A 20685-nucleotide genomic window follows, 5' to 3' on the forward strand; every position below is an offset into this window, starting at 1 on the left:
GACAACTTCTACTGGTGGTAGGACGTCTTGTGAGTCCGCACGGGTAGGTACCACCACCCCGCCTATTTCTGCGTTAAGCTATAATAATGCGTTTCGGTTTGTCGTTGTAACAATCCTGAGACCTTAGAACTCATATCTCAAGGTAAATGGCAGTATTAACGTGATAGATGTCTACCGGCTCCAGTACCACTTAATACCAGGTAGACGAGCTCGTCCACCCAACTATGCAATAAATAAATAAAAATTAAGAAAGACGATTCTATCTTCCGTTAATGCTAATACTTATAATGCTTGTAAAGAAAACCTTTAAAACTCTTAGTTTAAAAAAAGATTTTTCTTAGACAGAATCACTAACCTGTCTGTCATTCAGTGAAGAGAGTAGTTCATTTTTGCATAATAAGACCGTTTAAAATAATAAATTAAAAACAGATTAAGGGCTTTAAATCTTGTTTTCTTAATTATATTACAGAAAACTCAATTAAGTCTTTTATTGTTAATTCATTCTGGAGTATTCCATATCATTATAAAAAAAAACATTTAAAGCCCTTAATCGATTTTTGAAGTAATGTTTTAAGCAGTCTTATTATACATATTAGGCAAAGCTGAACTTACTGTTTTTACTGAATGACAAACAGGAGAAACTTGTTAATAATCAAACTGCTTAAACATATAATTTCTCGTTAGGAACAAGTAAAGGGCAGTATTGGCGTGTGGAATAACACTCAGTGCTTTCAAGGGCAAATGTCATCAATGTCACTTTATATTCAAGGACTAATAACTTCCCTCGAACTATTAATAAATTATACATAACTATGTACGCCCAGATTAATAGATACTTTAAAATATGATTTAATTAGAGGCAGACCATAGGTTTACTGTTTTGTTTAAAAATGTATATTAGGTTCATTTATTAATAGGCTATCAAACAAAAGGTGTTTCAATAAATCCTGTTGATTTAAATTCAAATGACAGTACTGTATGGTCTTTTAGTTAAGCTGTAATAATCATTAGTATTATTATATTAAATGCGTATTTTAATGTAATTTCTATTTCATAAAATCTTTTATTTTGCTTTATAATTAAAGCAATTGGTAACATGAATTGTTCATTGTTTGAACATTAGTTCATAAACCTAGATCGTATATTAACATCAATTGAGCATGGTATTTCATACCATTGTCGATTTTATTCCCGATTTTTAAAATTTGTTTTGATTTTTATGCAAACTTACTCAATGAAATATTCAGTAGTTCTCTTTCAACGATTACATTTCATAACAAATCAGCTATTTCGATCTAATCCCGTTAGCATAGGTAGGTTAGTGTACGCAAATAAGATTCTCTAATATGATTAGGTACCTTGTTGTGTCATATACAGCTAGCTCTACATGAGGTGTTTCCTTTACGTCAATATTAAAATAGCTATTTGACATTTTGTTATTGCTTAGATTGGTGGATGAGCTCACGGTCAACCTGGTGTTAAGTGGTTACTGGAGCTCATAGACATCTACAACGCAAATCCCGCCACCAACCTTGAGATATCAAATCAAATCAAATAAAAAAAAAAATTTCAACATAAATGAAAGTACATACTTGTTGAACGTCAAAGAGAACTACCGCCAATTAAAAAAAACTAGCCTCCGTCCTGAGAAGAACTGGCAAGAAACTCAGCGGGCATGTCTTTTCTTTTTTTTAATATTTGTTTATTCTTTTTTTGAGTTCTAAGGTATCCGTTTTTACAGTATAACGGTTGCCCCGCGCTTCAAACCGAAAGGCATTATTGCTTCTCGGTAGAAATAAGCAGGGTGATGGTGGTGTCAGAGTAACCTGATATATTACGTACTGTTCAGGAAAATCATGGCCTTCATAAAGAATATGGTGTTTTTTTTTGTTTCAAGAGCAAATTTAAAAGAAACAGCAAAGATTTTGCTAGATACGCTGATGGCCCAAACGTTATTCGGAACTTGTATTCAGTAAAAACAATTTCGCGCCTTCACTACTCCCGGATTGAAAAAAATGCGACCCAATTCCTATATTTGCGGCTAAAACATAAACATTGATAAAAAGGATTCCATTATGTAGATATCTAATCGAATATCCTTTGTAAGCCCGTCGTTAAATGGAATGGAGTGTAATAAAAAAATAAAATGACCTTATCATAACTATGCTCTCTCTCTATGCTAATTCTACAATAGATATATTTTGAAAGAGGCAAAACGTTCAATATATAAAGAAGTAAAAGTATTTCTTTTTTATGAATGATTTGTATCTTTTTATTCAAGACTTTGATTTAATTAATTTCAAATTTGGCAACTACAGTTCTGTTTCAAAATTCGAATCATAATAGTAAATGTGATTTATAAATTGATTTGACACACGTTATCATAATTAAATTACGCTCTATTACAGATCTGGCACAAATACTTTAGGTCTGGTATTCTTCTGCCTGGTTTTTGGAAGTCTTCTCGGATCTTTGGGCGCAAAAGGCCAAGTAGTCATAGATTTCTTTCAAGCTATATTTGAAGTGATCATGAAAATGGTAGCTGGAGTGATGTGGTTCACCCCGTTTGGTGTCAGCAGTATTATAGCTGGGAAGATATTGGGTGTAGCAGATGTGGGTAAGAAGATTGGCTCTTTTCAGTTATCAGATGAGATGAGATGTTTAGTTTAAGAATGTTGAGGCTTGTGGTTATTTATTTGATGAAATACCGTTAGTAGATTTTACTTTATGTGCAGTTTTGTAATGTAGCTTCTGCATGCATATGAATGTATAATTATGTAACATTGTGTCGCCAATTTGATGATTTTTACATAATTTAACAAGTAGGGTACCAGTATGGCTGTAACGGCTAACTGGTTAAAAACTTGTTTTATTTTTTGTGTCTTTGTTTGTTCGAACATGATGCAAAAAACTAAACTTTTTTTTTGTAATACGTAAATTTAAAAATTATTGTTTTGAAGAATTTAAACAGATATCTCTTAAGTGGTTATGACCTAAAGGAAAACGTACGATGAACTCTTATCTAGTGTTATAGTCATAAGTGTGTGCACATCGCGCGGGGAATCGCCATTTTTTTTGGTCTAAATACACAACTTTCACGTAACTAGAGACAACTGTAACGTTGAAGGAATATCATCCTGTTACAATAGTAAATTAAAATCGCGAAATAAAAGGAAAATACATACGTTTTATTAAAGAGTGTTATGACCCCGCACGATATCACCATTCTGTATATTTTTAACGCGTTACGTACTCCAATTTAAAGGGCGGAACATCTTGATCTCCTGTTTGGAAGTGGCAGCGACATCCACTTAATGATATCTATGGATTCTAATAAACAATACCAGGTTACCGGTGAACTTGGTGACCTATAGCAATAAAATAGTAAAGATATATAATTGTCGTACTAGGATGCGAATTAATTACGATTTCTTCACAAAATTCCCCAAGAGATAATTTGAAACATCCAATTCAAACCACAACTATGACATTTTTAGCTATTTTAATAAATGGATACCAAAATTTATTACAAATTTGTTTGTATACACTTACATGCATTGTGTAATCAACTTTACAGAATGAAACTTTTCATCAATTGAACTGTGAAATGGGATCAAATGTAGCCTTTGATTGTTCATCATTATTAGTAATTGATATGAATGTGCACTCATATGCTTATTGAATCCAATATACTCGATCATGTTTTGCTACCATGTCTTGATCATTATTTTGTTGGGAATTAATAAAAAAAATACATGTATAGAACATTAATTTCATGAACATAAATTTGTAATTGCAGTACAATGGGTTTGATGAAATCAATTGAGATAATCCTTTTAGTCATCACATTATTGGAATATAATGGGCTGCTAATAGTAATCCTTGAATAGATTTTACATAGTTTATTTCTGATGGTAATTTTTCTGTTAATATTGACATAATATGAGTATTCAGTTGGATTTCTTTTCTGTTAATAATGACATAATATGAGTATTCAGTTGGATTTCTTTTGCAGCTGTAAAATCAATCTAGATCTACATACTACTGGTGGTAATAACTCTAATTGATTTAAACTTCCAGCACACGTGATGTCCCAGTTGGCATGGTTCATAGCGACAGTGGCCGTGGGAGTGTTCCTTTATCAGCTCATAGTGATGCAACTGATATATTTCATAGTCGTGAAAAAGAATCCGTATAAGTTCTACTGGGGACTGTCGCACGCTATGCTAACTGCCTCAGCTACGGCGTCAACGTAAGTGGATTCTGCCTTTATTAAATTGAATATGCGATTTCGAAAAGAGCACATGTCGCATATTTTGTCAAATACGTTTTTTCATATACATGTAGTTTTGAGGCTTAACTACACCCGTTTTATAATAATTCCAGTAATTTTCAATTGCTAATTACCACTTAAATATATCTCAAAAGTTAATATTTTAAATTTTACACTGCTTTAGAAAATAATCAGTTTTTTTCATTTCCTGAACATTTTACATTTTCAGAGATGTGCCCTTTTCGAAATTGCATATTCAATTGTAGTCATACATTCAAGGTTTTGTTCTATCAATCTTAACTTTTTTTTTTCAAAATTAGGGAATTTTGATTAAGAATCTTACTTTTTGCTTCAAGTTTGTTGGTTTCTCAATGTATGGCCGAGACAATTCTGTCCACTTTATTTTACTATTACACCCCTCGTTATCGGGGCTCGTTATATATGATTTCTGATTTTGGAATGAATTCCCCTCCACGGTGTTTTACTTACGCTACAGTACAACAACGCAACAAGTCCAAATATGGATTTAAAATTAAGATTATATGACAAAATCCAAAGTTTATAACGCACCAACTGAGACTTTTTTTTTTTATTTAAGCCCTATTTATATCAAGAGGACTATTTAAAATAAAACAGCTTTTTTTAGATTTTGAAACAGTATTTATGTTTTATAAGGGATTTTATGACCCGGTAACTAACGTCAAGACTTATTTTAATTTTAATGAAAACTTTTTTATATTATGAAAAATGATATTATGAAATGAAATGAGGTTGATTAATATGAAACATGGCATGAAATGAACTGAGATGAGATGAGATGATATGGGATGAAATATAATCTCAGTAAAATGGTGGTCATTTACTGAGACTTTTTCAATGGACTTTTTGGAGGATCTCGAGAAGTTACTTTCAGCGACTTTGTTTCATTTTCCCACATTTGTGCACCTACACAGATACTAAACAGTTAATAAACCACTTTTATTACACATTTAAACCTGAAGAAACACTAAATAGATAAAATAAAATAAATCACACACCTTCACTCCTCGCGTTCCCGCCAAAAAGTCATCTTGAAACAGAATATGTCAACAAAATATAGTACCGGTAAAATGGGGCGATTAGGGATTGAGAGGCGAATCGGGAAAAAACCGGGAAAATCTTTCGACGCTCAATATAAGTTTTATATTCGTTGCAAAATCTTCCATTTTTTGTAGTTTAATAGTAGAATGTTGAAAGTTCACAAAACAACTCTGAATATGCATGATAATAGCTGCTAACTTATAAAAAATCGCGTTTCAAATTAACTTCCTGTGGTGGTAATTATTTTAGTGCTAGAAACTTTGCTCTCTTTTATTTATTTGATAATAATAGAAGACGACTATGATTTATTAACGTTATTTAGTGTTTGAACCAGCATATATATTAAAGGTAAGTCTCAGTTATTATTGGTTTTAATGTATTTGATTAAATAAAAATACATGTAAAAATCTGTTGTTTTTGGGGATATTGGGGACGTCTTAGGTACAAATAACAACGAAAAAGGGGTCAATTGAGATGAGAATACGTGAAATGGAAACGACCTAAGTATAAATAGGTACAGGTTTGTAGGGTTGTCTATGTAGTTATAACAATATTTTTTAAATTTGTTGGTAAAAATCTGGTTTATTCGAAGCGAAATGGGGAATAAGTCTTTAGTTGAAATAGATAAGCAATTTAATATAAGTAAGTCGATTTTGCAGAGACATGTAACAAGATCAATGAAATCTCAAGGTGGACAAAAATGTCTAAGTAATACATAATAAAATATTTAATATTTGTTCAGAGTGGGGGTATTCATCTGATTAATCCATGGAATAACCGACACACCTAATCTCTTAACCCAGATAGAAATATCAGCACTGTCGATTGCACCTATAATTGAGGTGATGTTTGCCATGTACTTTTGTCAGTTTTTCAATTTTTTTTATTGATGATCACTTTGTTGGTGCTACTAAATAAATAAATTAATTAAAACTATATATAAAAATAAAAGTAGTGCCAACCCTACCAAATTTCTCATTTCGTCCCAATTAACCGCAATTTTCGGGTAAATAGGGATTACACCTATTTTTGCATTTTTTGCTTAAACTGGAATGCTAGTTGCATAATTTTAAATTAGACAACAAAGATGCCCCCAAGACTCAATCATTTTGATCCTGATATAGCATTATATACATCAACAACTACCTTAAAATTGCTCATAAAGTTGGAATTTGTCCCTAATCGCCCCATTTTACGGTACTCGTATTTTCTGGGAACGGAATTGATTCATCCAAATACTAATTACTTGCAACACTAAGACACTATTATTCTATGAACAGTGCAGCAGCGTTGCCCGTCACCTTCAAAGCAATGGAAGGTCCACTCAGGATCGATGTCCGCATCACTAGGTTCGTTCTTCCGATTGGCTGTAACATCAACATGGACGGCACCGCTCTCTTCATAGCGATAGCCGCGGTCTTCATATGCCAAATGAACAATATGACTTTGGGTTTTGCTCAATTGGCAACTATATTGTGAGTATAAAAACGTTATATGTAGCCTGTGCCACTTTTTTTTTTCCTACCTAAGCTGATAGCCTTGAGAGGCTATATCAGCGTCGCCTTAACTAGTAGGTGAGCTCACGGGGCTCAAGTCTGACGACGTTGCTAACACGAACCCTATCAAGAGCAGTGATTCGTAGAATCTACCACCGGATCGGAAACGCGACCCACTGAGAAGATCCGGCGAGAAACTCAGTGGGCTGTGTCTGAGGGTTAATTTGAGTCGTCTATTATCAAAGGTGGCAATCTGTGCATTAGGACAAAAAAATGTTATTGATATGTCAATACAGATTGATTTGAATATAATCGTCTCCTTCAAAGAATACGGTTCAAAACCTGCATTAAATAAAGGTTAATACTTAACCTGTTATTTATCTAAGATGTCGTTCAGAAGAGTTTTGTGACTGCCAATGGAATACAAAATCAATAATTCGTTTTTCTGATTTACCAATAATTGTCCAAAAGTCACATTGCCGGCTTTGATAATAGTCGACTAATTTACCCGTCGAGCCCTTCGTCGCAAGCGACGGGTTCGACGAGAACAATGACCGGTGCTTGAGGTACCTAGAAGCACCGTTAGTGGATCGGGAGGATCCGAAATGACGTGATTGGGGCGACGTCGACTGCTTTCCATTATTTCCGCAGGATCGGGAATGTAGTTACCGACGGCCACGATGAGAGGGTTCTCGTGTCGTGCCGCTTTATCGAAGTGTGTGCCATTAAATTCTGGGGAGTAAATTGAAGACTTGGAAAGAAAAAAAAAACAACTTTGTCAAACAAAAATGATTTCATAGAAGAGATTTTGAAACCAAGTAGACTTGTTATTTACAAAGGCTATTTAAAAAGTGTTAATATCCTTTCATGTCGGCCCTCAAAAATGGGATTGTATTTAATAAATAATTAATACTATAACGAAAGCTCAAACTATTGAAATCCTTAGCCGCCATTTCGATTTGTTTGATTAATTTCTGAGAGGTAAAATAAAAAAGGAAGAATTTCCGCCAAGAGGTTGTAATTTATTGCTCGATAGACCGACGGTCCGAATGTTGCTCGACGAGTAAATTAACCCACAGACACAGCCCACTGAGTTTTTCGCCGGATCTTCTCAGTGGGTCGCGTTTCCGATCCGGTGGTAGATTCCGCGAAGCACTGTTCTTACTAGGGCCAGTGTTAGCAACGTCATCAGGTTTGAGCCCAAAAAAATGAAGTGTGGTGTCGTGGGACACCGGATAGGAACGAAGTTCCTCATTATGAACATAATAATTTTAAGTTCTATTCGAGGTATAAAGAAAATAAAACTGGAGGTTTCGCAACAACCCACTGTCATTCGGCAACGTGCGAACTTATTGTGGTACACTTCATTCACGGTTGTTTGCATAAGAGTTAGTGTATTGCGCAAACGAACGCTCTGAGATCGTGGTCAATGAATGATAAAAAACTAATAAAAATCTTACGTTACGGAAGTTTTTTCCCGGTTAGGGTACCCCTCCGCATCGTCCCATAAGGAAATTCGTTCCAAAAACCGTGTGTACGAGCGTCGATATATCGATACAAGGCGCTATTGTCTTTCAGTTTGACGTCGACGGCCGCGTCTCTGTCGTCGGCGTCGGTACCGTCGGCGGCGCTGGTGTTGCTGCTGGTGGTGCTGTCCTCAGTGGACGCGCCTGCGCAGGACGTGTCTCTGTTATTCGCTGTGGACTGGCTCGTGTGAGTATCGGATATTCCGTTATGTGATATTACGTTCTGTTTTACGAGTAGACTTATGAAAGTATAAGTAGGCGATTATCTCAATTAATTCGGGATGCTAATCGAATTTTTAAATGCTTTGTGTGATTAATATATTAGCGAGAGGTGAAAGGCTATTCGGCTTAAGCTACATTTTTGCAACTTTACAGGAGAGCCATTTAAAGTTTGAAATTGGGAAAAAATATCATAACAAAAAAAAAACTACTTGAGGTGTCTGAATAAAGTAAACTTAATTGTAGTTCAATTAAAAATATCTAATTGTTGCTACTAATACCCAAATAAAACGCAACTACAATAACTAGTGGTAGTCGGTAGTCGAAATTCGACAATAATTAGGTGGTCAGCGGCTTGGCTCTGCCCCTGGCATTGCTGACGTCCATGAGCGACGGTGACCACTTACCATCAGGTGGGCCGTACGCTCGTCTGCAAAAAACGCAATAAAAAAAATTGAAATTATAAGTTTGTACAGTATTATAATTACGTTGTCAAAAACCATATATAATACTTCTATAATCATAGATTTCGCCAAGACTACACTTTAGACAAATGCTAACAAAGACAAACAATATTTATTTTATTCTCAATTTGGCCACAGACTATAAACAATAAAATAAGTTTGACCATAAACAAATAGTATGCATGCGTGTGTATGTCAAATACATGGTAGTGTGTGTAGTGTTTTTTAATTGATTTAAAGTATTTTTTATGCTTAACTGTAAAAAAATATTAATATGGTGCACTCCTTCTCTACATTCGCTATAAGTGTGGGAAATTACATACTTCAAATTTTCGGTAGGCAGCGGCTTGGCTTTGCCCTTGGCATTGCTGAAGTCCATGGGCGACGGTAACCACTCACCATCAGGTGGGCCGTATGCTCGTCTGCCTACAAAGGCAATAAAAAAAAATAAACAAACTTCTCCGTCAGCGCAGTTTTCGTAAAAAAGGGGTCCAAAGTTTTTGCTTCACGTATTAATATAAATTTATTGAACTCCAGTGATAGGATTCGCACAACGAACAACATGCTCGGCGACTGCTACGCGGCCGCCGTCGTGGAGCATCTGTCTAAGAACGAGCTGATGGCGTGCGATGCGGCTTCCATTGTTAGTATTCGATACCCACAGACACAGCCCACTGAGTTTCTCGCCGGATCTTCTCAGTGGGTCGCGTTTCCGATCCGGTGGTAGATTCTGCGAAGCACTGCTCTTGCTAGGATTCGTGTTACCAACGTCGTCAGGTTTGAGCCTCGTGAGCTCGCCTGCTAGTTAAGGTTACGCTGTCATAGCCTCTCAAGGCTATCAGCCAGATTTCATTCAAACTTTGTAGATTTATCGAGGACCGACGACAATTCAATATAAAAAAAATATTGAAAAAATTGAAATTCAACTAAAAAATAGAAAATAAATTTTAATAACTATAAAATTGAAAATAGTGAAAAAATATATATCGACGCTTGAAAGGCAAAGTGACCTAGCGACAATGCGTGAACTTTACAGTAGACTAATTTAAAGTTGAAATACCTGAAAACAAAATTATATTTTAACGAATCTAGCTGTAGGATTGAAATGATTTTAATAGATCTAGAAATATATATTTTTTTGCGCATCGAATATGGTTATTGCCTATCATTTATGTACAAAGCAGTTATTGTCGCTTAGTCACGTTTGCCTCTCAAGCGTCGATATATTTTATTGTAAAAAAAGCGTGGGGTGCATGGTGTTATTAGTTATAAATATTTTTCTGACATATGAGTCGACTATTATCAAAGCCGGCAATTAGACTTTTGGACAATTATTGGTAAATCAGAAAAACGAATTATTGACTTTGTATTCCATTGGCAGTCACAAAACTCTTCTGATCGACATCTTAGATAAATAACAGGTTAAGTATTAACCTTTATTTAATGCAGGTTTTGAACCGTATTCTTTGAAGGAGAAGATTATATTCAAATCAATCTGTATTGACATATCAATAACATTTTTTTGTCCAAATGCACAAATTGCCACCTTTGATAATAGACGACTCATATATGAGTAGAAGAATTATTATTTCAATAATATCTTAAAAATGACCCCACGCTTTTTTTACAATAAAATATATTTTTTATATAGTTGAATTTTATATGAAGCGTGTTTTTTAGTTTTTTTAAACTATTATTTGTTATCTTACCGATTTATTTTATTAAAATTTTGTTCAAGGATATTAAGTTTTGAATACAGCGCCATCTGTTAGATACCCAAGACGAACACTAAAGCTTCGTGTCACTAAGCTAACACCCGCCGCCAAATCTAGGGGTAAAATACGATTTGGTTTAAGCGATCATTTTACAACATTACGGGAGCGCTATTTAATGCTTAAAATTTGGAAAAATATAACAAAATAACAGCAACAAAATCAGCTATTTGAATGGGGTATCCTTAATTGATGTTCAATTAAAACATCTAATTGCTGATACTAATACAATACCAAATAAAACTGACCATTAAGTACAAAGATAAAGGTCGCGTAATCTCGAAATATTTTTCAGTCAAAAATTATTGTTGTTATAAATGGAAATAACCTATCCAGTCTCATAAATTGGATTTAAGGACACATTTTAAACTAGAAAACGCTGAAATTAGATAGTTGGTTTTGGAGTTCATTCTGGACAAAGATTGTGACACTTGCATTATGTAATATAATCGATCTAATCCTTCTTTCTACATGTTAACTGAATTATGATTTAAACCGCGAAATAAATCGGGGTCACAGAAGATCCAATAGATCTGTAGTCATTTATTCGTTCTGTATAGGCTTTGGCTATATTAAACGTAAAAAATTGGCAAGTCTGTATTACCAATAAGTTTGGGTAGAACTCAAATATCGCTGATAACGAACGTTTTACCAATAACAGAATTGCAACTTCTAGGAAGCTACGACCGGGATAACTCCGAGCACAGAAGAAGCCTTAACCACGCCAGGGAAGCAGTCGATCGTATCGGACGACATCGTCATTGACATGCACAATCACAACAACGTCGAAAGGATTTAGTTCTTACAAAAAGAGTCTCTGAGACTCTTATAAATGATAAAAAGTATTAAAAAGAAGATTTAGTAAGAGAAAGGCTTCATACAAGTCTCTCAAAGCTTTCATTACAATACAATGATGTCATCTATGTAGATGTTGATATTTTTTATTTATTGATAAAACGTTAAGAGATCAAATTATTAAATTGTAATTGATGGACTGATATGTAACAGGTATATAATTATATGTAGGACGTTTTTTTTTTTTAAATAAAATATGTATGTACTATAAGGATTAATTAAAATAATTCCAAGATAATTGAACAATGCTGAACTTCTGTGTGATCTATGAAGATTTTGCATCGTTGTCTTTTCAAATAACATGCTCGTCTAACTCTAGAAGATCTTCTATCACTTCTCCGTTAACGTATTTATAAATAGCAATAAATCACGAAGCATCTCTTTTACTAAATCCTCTCATTTTACTCCTTTATTAAAAGATCTTCGCAATCTTTTCGCTCTGTGAGCAGTTAACCGCGTAGATTCTTGTTCTTATGGTTTACTGGCTTGCATCGGATACATGATGCAAGCAATTACTAGAGTAAGTAGTAACTGATTCTTAACAATTATTTTAATGATTTATGAATAATATCTATGACGGTAAGTTTTCGAATACCATACCAATATTTTAGATTTTTCAAATATGGGTTCGGTAATGTTGTGTAAATAATTATTGTTTACGGTTTAGTCTAGAACTAATTTAGATCATTTTGTGTTTTAATTTTTTATAATTTCATTAAAATGAAATGAATAGATTATATAGCATACATTTATACATGAAGTTCACAAGTTCTTTAAAGTCCGAATTAGTCTTTTCACAAAAAAAAAAGATCGCGTGATATTGAGACGTGGCGGCCGTAATGGTCCCACGTTGTCCATATGGACATGAGAAAAGCGTTAGGAAGAAACAGGAAAAGTATAAGTGGGTGATTGGCAATGGCGGTGGACTTTGTTTTTCTGACAATCTGTGCATTCACTGACCCACTGTCTGCGTTCTTTCTGTGCTCCAGGCCAGTTAAATCTATTCGTAACCATTCTTGCAGTGGCTTTCGCACCTGGTGCGCGTCAAACATAGGTTTCCTGAAAGCTACTCTCATAATAATATGTGGTCGTGGATATGTCGCAGTAAATTTCCTTGTCGGAGTCTGGTATTTTAATTTTCTTCAGATCTAGTTCTGAACCTTTCTGTAGCAGTTTTTGTAATCCTAGATCCGAGTCTTGTGATGCTGCGAGTGCGGTGTAGTCTATAATGCGACTAATTTCCTCTATGCGGGAGAGCGCGTCGGTTACAACATTTTGGCTTCCTTGGACATACCGGATATTCGTTGTAAATTGGGAGATGAAGTCCAGATACCGACATTGCCTTGGAGAGCATTTTTCACGATTATAAGAGAAAGCAAATGACAGGGGTTTATGATCCGTAAAAAACTGTGAATGGTCTTGCTTCTACCATATGGTGAAAATGGGGTATTGCGTTGTATATAGCCAACAGCTCACGATCACATGGGCTATACTTCTTTTCTGCAGAGGCGTCGTGAAAAGAATCCCAGTGGCTTCCAATTGTCTTTACACTTTTGGTGAAGTGCGGCTCCCATGGGCGTATCGGACGCGTCTGTGAACATTGGACTACTCGTATTGTAAAATACAAAATCGCTTGCGCTCGGTGATAGTAGATAGGCTCTTACAGGTAGGCAAATCGGGGACTGAGGGAGCTATTCTGAACCAAATAATACTGGTATGGGAGTACTCCTCTTTAAAGGCAGTGCAATATATGGATGCTTTCATAAAATCGCATTGTCGGGCCTTAGAAATACCCGCCGTATTAGATCAAGCCATCTTGTTAAGAGAAAAGTGTGCCGCAGCCTCTCTGTCGGACCCCTTGTTGTTCTATAGTCGCGTCCGAGATCCCAACTGCCACTAAGAGCTGACGCATTCACACTTCACCGATTTGTACTATGCAGCAATTACATATGCGAAAGGAAACAAGATTATCGGGGAAAATTTCCAAATGTCAACCTCACATGTGTCTACACACGTAGCCAAGATCGACAAATTCATTAGAAAGACGGCATCGGCAGAACTGGGGGAGCCATCAGAAGACTCCCGCGTCAAGCTGCTCAAGCTTGGGTACCCGGCCGTACGTAGGAAACGCCCCACAGAGAGACCCTCCGAGGACAAAGCGAGCAGCGACGAGGAACCCCCCGCCCGTGTCGGTCCCGCAAACACTAATGCTCCGGGGTACCCCTCCCCAGGCCCGCTCTATCCAAGCCCCCCAATCCCGACAAAGTGTCTTTAAAAAAAAAACGAATGAAACGCTGAGCGTTAGGACGCGTAGGTCCGCAAACTCGTGGCCATCACCGCTTCACCTCGCGCCTAAGAAAGACAGCGGCTGGCGACCTTGCGGGGACTATCGGGCACTGAACGCGCGTACAATCCCGGACAAATATCCAAACCGCCACATGCAAGACTTCTCGCAGCAACTAGCAGGAACCAAAAGCTACTCAAAAATTGACTTAGTTAAAGCTTACCATCAGATACCGAGTCACAAGGCAGATATCCCAAAGGCAACAATAACTACACCGTTCAGATTATTTGAATTCCCATATATGACCATATTCGGACTGCGAAACGCAGCACAGAACTTTCAAAGATTCATAGACGAAATGCTTAAGGATCTGTCATTTTGTTACGGGTTCTTAGATGATATTTTGCTTGCTTCTCCAGATGAGACCTCACACCTCCAATGCCTTCGGCAGCTGTTCCAGTGCTTAGCAGAATATGGCATGCTCATTAACACTAACAAGTGCGAATTTGGTAACGCATGTATCGCCATCCTGGGCTATGAGTTGAGTACAGAAGGCATTAAGCCGCTACCAGAAAAAAACGCAGGCAATCATGAACAACCCACCACCGACAGTAAAAGAACTTCGCCGATTTTCAGGAATGTACAATTTTTATCGTCGATTTGTACCTAATGCGGCCAAATTTCAAAGTCCATTAAACGACATACTAACTGGACCTAAAACAAAGGGAACACAGAGCATTACAATGACTCCTGAACAACAGGAAGCTTTCAATAGCTGCAAGACAAGTTTTTCCGAAGCAGTGATGCTTGCACATCCAGGACCTGTCGCACAGTTGGCCATGTTCACAGACGCGTCCGATACGTCCACGGGAGCCGTACTTCACCAAAAGTGTAAAGATAATTGGAAGCAACTTGGATTCATTTCCCGACGTCTCCCTTTTGCAGAAAAGAAGTATAGCCCATAATATGATCCTAAGCTGCTGGCTTTATACAACGCAATACGCCATTTTCGCCATATGGTAAAAATCAAGACCATTCACAGTTTTTATAATATTATCACTTTAATATTATATCAAATAATGAATCTGTCAATTAAACGTTTTATTCAATAGGGTACCATGTACAGTTTTGTAGTTATTTAAGTTAAATTTGAATTATATTGCATTTAGATAATTATTCATTGCATATAACGAAACTTTGATTTAAAAATCTCTATGAAGATTTTTAAAGATGTTTCCAAAATTTTGTTGTATGTATCATAGGCATATTCAATACTGAGTTACTTAAAATTAACTTCAAAATCAATAAATATTAGGTTGTATCTGTCATATTCCAAGTATATCAATACGTAGGTATAAGAATTTAATAATATATCATCATTAGATATCAGTGAATCGGTACTGTGTTATAGTTAAGGAGGCTAAATTTTTATACCTACTATTACAATATATTATAATATACTAGTCGTAGAGAAGCTAATTTAATCTATAATATATACCAAAGAACTAAAGATTTACAAAATAATGAAAGGATTTTTGAAATTTTATCGTAAAATGTGATTTTGAATTACATATTTATGTGTTCAGGTTTTGAAACCGAGAACTGTGATGAGAAGTTTCTTTTAGAAACCTGTTTACTGAAATTCAATATTATATCGTGTGTCTTAATATTTGAGCATAATCGAAATAAAGTACTAAAGATTAATGTTTCAAAGCTTCTGAATAAACACGAGAATAAGTACTTACATGAATTTGTCATATGCTATTAATGTTGCATTAATTTATAATATACTAGCGACCCGCCCTCGCTTTGCTTCGGAAACATTAAATTTTATTATTGATAGTTGAGTCCCGTGATGTTACCCGCTGTTATTGTCATGCCGCGGATGCCGCCGCGGGGCGAAGCTAGTCTAAATAAAGTCTCCTAAGTTACTCCTTATTATATCACCTACCTGCCAATAAAAGTCCCGTAAAAATCTGTCCAGCCATTTCAGAGATTAACCGGAACAAACAGACAGACAGACAATAAATTGTAAAAAATGTTAATTTGGTGTATGTATGTACCGTATATATTATATATATTCATATGCATGTAGTAAAAAACGGTTATTTCAATATTACAAACAAACAATCCGATTTTATTTATATGTATAGATTTAAATATACTTGGGCGATTTCGCCTGTGAGTATATATATGAATGGAATATAAATATGAATGGAGACCTCGTACTGGACAACACATTGGCTTAGAATACCCCGAATATTACAATATTAGTGTTTATATTGATTATGTCGTCGTCGTGGCCTAAAAGATCAGACGTCCGGTGCATTCGTGTTGAGCGACGCACCGGTGTTCGAATCTCGCAGGCGGGTACCAATTTTTCTAATGAAATACGTACTCAACAAATGTTCACGATTGACTTCCACGGTGAAAGAATAACATCGTGTGTTAAAAAACAAACCCGCAAAATTATAATTTGCGTAATTACTGGTGGTAGGACCTCTTGAGAGTCCGCGCGGGTAGGTACCACCGCCCTGCCTATTTCTGCCGTGAAGCAGTAATGCGTTTCGGTTTGAAGGGTGGGGCAGCCGTTGTAACTATACTGAGACCTTAGAACTTATATCTCAAGGTGGGTGGCGCATTTACGTTGTACATGTCTATGGGCTCCAGTAACCACTTAACACCAGGTGGACTGTGAGCTCGTCCACCCATCTAAGCAATAAAAAAATTTATAAGTAGTCAATTATCTTTAGAACAATTTGCAATATAAAATCATCTTTAATACTATTACTGTGTGTACTTTAAATTCCACAGTATAATATAAACTAACATAAGGGTATTCGGTAATAATGCACGCTGGCAATATTGTTATTAGAGGTTTAATAATGATAATAATAAAACTGCTCAATATTAGATTCGCATTTTCATTTTATTCAAACTTCCTTCGTCGACATTCGTTTGGAACTTTAAATCTAATATAACATTGTTTATTTTATTTACACTTAGTCTTCATACTGTTGGATGTGTGGCATCAGAAATACATCTTTGAATAATCACACGACCCTGATACACTTTTAAATTTGATATATTATATCGTACAGATGATTGTGTTAATTAATGAATTAAATTTGTATAATGATTTAACAGATATCACAAAACAGTCTACGATATTTTCATACTTAGACGAAAATCACAGGACAATACACATTCCAAAGGCACAGATATGTCATGCAGCTAGAGAGATACGCAAATTATAATGGTGTCACTACATCTTTGTAAAAAAAAAAAAAACTGTACACTATCATAAGGTTAATTTAAAAATACTTATAGCTTACAGTAAAGCTGATTCATTTGTAACATTTATACAAAATAACATGGCAGTCTTTGATTTTGATATTATACAAGGCACTAAAACGTATACAATATGTACAAGATAACATTACAACCCGATTCATTAATATTTACATTTACCGGAAAAATCGGTAATAAGCGCTTAAAAGACACCATTTTGAGCATACCTTAGGTGTGTAACGATGCACAAAACGATCGAGAGGATCTAAGCCGATCAGATCGGCTTCTAAATAAATACTACTAAAAATACTAGTTGGCAAACATGTTACGGGATATGTACAGACATCTTAAAAAATAATATTCACATTCGCATAGTTGTGTGGGGAGGTTTTCTGCTACCGGGCACCGGCGGAAGGCCGGGACCTACAAGGGGAGACATCGATGGCGATCTCGTAGCTAGAGGAGATAATGAGGGGGAGAAGGACGGAGACATGGCAGCCGCAGCAGAAAATCCCCCAGGAACATCATGACTTATAGGCGATCTAGGCAGTAGGAGCTGCGGTTGTCTACACGACAGCGACGGCGCAGGACAACTCCTTGGCGCTACTGTCGTTAAAAGAGGGGGCGGCACACTTTTACCTCCAGATATGGACGTTCCTTTACTTTTGGCACTAGACGCCGCACTATTTCCACTTTGAAGTGACACGGCATCGTCTTTTAGACGCGCTATTTCCGAAAAGACATGCGCTAAGGGCTGATACTGCGGACCCCAATCGAGTAAGTAGTCCCAGTTGTAGCTGCCAGTTAATTCCTCTTCAGAATGTACTATTGAACTAAGACTGCCGGTCATAGAAGGACCAGCGGTTGGTACGGCTGTGTTCTCCCCTGGAGCGCTGGGAAATGCACCTAAAGCCATAGCTCTGTCTACGGCAGCACTGGCTTCATCAGCACTACTGGCTCTTTCGCTGCCGGTAACTTCATTAAGTTTGGCGTAAATGAGATTCGTGATATCGTTTTCGTGACCGCCATCTTCATCGAACATATGCATAGAATCCATCGGTGGGTGATGTAACATATTATCTTTAGTTCCTGTATTTTCAGAGCATCGCCTTGATGACGTTGAAGCTCCGCCTCCGGCACCCGTGTCAACTATACCGAGTCTCGCTAAATATTCTTGTGTATTACGTACTGAAACATCAGAGAGATTGTCATCGTCTCCTGATCTATGCATCCCGGACTCTCGTTGCAAGGGACCTTCATTAATCATTCTTATTTCCTCGTCCTCACCGTCTTCTCCGTCCTCAGCTGAGCCACGCCCGCTTGAGCCGGATTGATCAGAGCCTGAGAGTTCTGATGTAGTAGCGGCCCCGGAATTCGAGCTTGCTGTGTGTGGACCATACGGAGGTATCTCATCGTATTTTGGCGGAGCGAACTGACCAGCAGAATTGACCGTACCGGTGTTTCTAATGGGGATAGTATCAAAAGCACCTGGATCGACATAACTATTAGTGGTGACCCCTCCTTCAGAATTGAAGCCGGGCTTGTTGACGTTTTTGTGTCTTTTATTTTTCATGTGCAAGAACAGAAACGCTGCTGCAAATATAATTATAATGAATATGAAAGCGATAAGTAATCCTAAAGCCCAATCTGAAAGACCTCCATTTGTGGCGGCCGCTGTGTCGTTTGTTTGATCTATTTCACCAGCCAAAGCCATGCCGTTCAATCCGATTTCGACTGCGGTTTTATTTGTTAGGGAGCCTTGTCGACCAGAGCTTGCGGTGACAACCAAACTAATCGATTTGTCTGAACCAAACAAATTTTGCACAGAATCTATTTTCTTCTTCAGTATAATAACGCCTGTAGTCCTGTTGATTTTAAAGTAAGAATGCGATGTCGACAGTTGGTACACGATGCGGCCATCGATGCCTTTGTCTCGATCTGTGGCAGTTGCTTGACCGATGGTATACCCGGCGGGCAACGACCCCGATTTCGGTATCCTAAACTTGTAGGTTTTTTGCGTAAATTGAGGATAAAATTCGTCGCGACTCTCTACGTCAATTCTCACTTTCACAGTTGAACTTTTCCCGCCCAAGTCAGATGCTTTTATTGAGAACTCGTATTTATTTCGCGTCTCGTAGTCGAACACCGCGTTACTGTTCACCAGTCCAGTTGACGAATCGATCTGGAACAGCTTCCACGAATCGTCCTTCCTATTTAAATTGAACGTTGACGGTATTATCGTATAGTCGAGTTTCCCGAATTTGCCTTTATCCAGATCGGTCGCTCTGGCAATGAACACGGACGTACCCGTTCTTTCGTTTTCAGCAATACTCTCGAAGTATTCGCTTACGGGAAACGTGGGAGTATTGTCATTCTCGTCGATCAGACCGATTTTGATGTAAGCCTCACTGCACAAAGCAGGGACACCTAGATCGCACGCAATAATAACCAGCTTATACTCCGTACTGCCTGTGTCGTAGTCAAGGGGCTTATTAACGTTCAGTACTCCCGTGGAGGGATGTATAAAGAACAGACCTTCGTCGTCTCCTGAAGTCAAATTGTAAACTACATTAGCATTTGGAGTTCCGGATTGGTCTGCATCTGTAGCGACTAATTTCGTAAGCGTATATCCGATTTTGACGCCTTCATTGACGGTCAATTCGAAATCGTTGCTTGAGAACGTCGGTGCGTTGTCGTTAGCGTCGGCGACGGTTACAAATACAGTGATGGCTGTTTTGTTTTGATTTCGTAATAGTTTGCCGTGTTCGACTGCAGCCAATCCCAGCACGTATGAGTCTTGAGTTTCTCGATCTAGTTTCTTGAGAAGGATCAGTGCTCCTTCTTGAGTTACATCGAAAGAATCGTTTTCATTTCCCGTAGTGATGTGAAAGTTCAAATTGTACTTCTTGAGCACATCGTTAATTCCACCGATTCGGAGTAATGAAGAGCCTTTCTCTGTGTCTTCGTTAATTGTTATTCTGCAATCGAGAAATAAATAATTCATTATTTTCAATGTTTAAAAACTTTAGCTCTAATGATTTTCTAAGGTTTCAGAATTAAGACTGAGACTTCCATTTTTTTAAATATTTTGTATTTTTAATTCGAAAAATAAAATGTGAGAAAAGAAGGCATATTACAAATCAATGGGGTATAAAAAAATTTGGTCATGCAATTCAAAGAATACGATGCCTATATTCTCTCAATTGACAACTATTTTTATTAAATAAATACTTGATGGGGATTCGTTACGTTAATTGCTACCCATACGGGCGAAGATTTCGGACACCACTTTTTGGTCGGAATCTATTGATCATGACACTAATCATAAATATCTCTTAATAAGATGTGTCATCAAAACATATTTAGACATATTTAGACCATTCGGTCCGCAGGATACGATCCTTAAATCCTTGTCAAATTATCAT

At 36.8% G+C, this 20685-nt stretch overlaps 2 protein-coding genes across 5 annotated transcripts in view; one reads left to right on the plus strand and one right to left on the minus strand.

Moving 5' to 3' along the window:
• EAAT-2 (glutamate transporter) overlaps positions 1–16882 on the plus strand; it is a 38660-nt gene extending 21778 nt beyond the window's left edge. For 2 of the 3 annotated variants that reach the window (XM_012693086.4, XM_012693085.4), the window contains 6 exons: positions 2409–2617; positions 4081–4252; positions 6634–6828; positions 8428–8562; positions 9596–9701; positions 11507–16882. In XM_012693086.4, coding sequence (XP_012548540.1) covers positions 2409–2617; positions 4081–4252; positions 6634–6828; positions 8428–8562; positions 9596–9701; positions 11507–11629 — 940 coding nt within the window. In that variant the 3' untranslated portion in view covers positions 11630–16882. Of the gene's footprint in view, positions 1–2408; positions 2618–4080; positions 4253–6633; positions 6829–8427; positions 8563–9595; positions 9786–11506 lie in introns of those variants that run through there. The other variant, NM_001253896.1, reaches the window with a different exon arrangement.
• Positions 16880–20685, minus strand: part of LOC101746256 (protein dachsous) — a 316611-nt gene continuing 312805 nt past the window's right edge. For both annotated transcript variants that reach the window (XM_021350126.3, XM_062671354.1), the window contains one exon: positions 16880–20238. In XM_021350126.3, the coding sequence (XP_021205801.2) occupies positions 17622–20238 (2617 nt within the window). In that variant the 3' untranslated portion in view covers positions 16880–17621. The remainder of the gene's footprint in view (positions 20239–20685) is intronic.

Source organism: Bombyx mori, chromosome 12 (assembly GCF_030269925.1).
Source record: "Bombyx mori chromosome 12, ASM3026992v2".
Classification (NCBI taxonomy): Eukaryota; Metazoa; Arthropoda; class Insecta; order Lepidoptera; family Bombycidae; genus Bombyx; species Bombyx mori.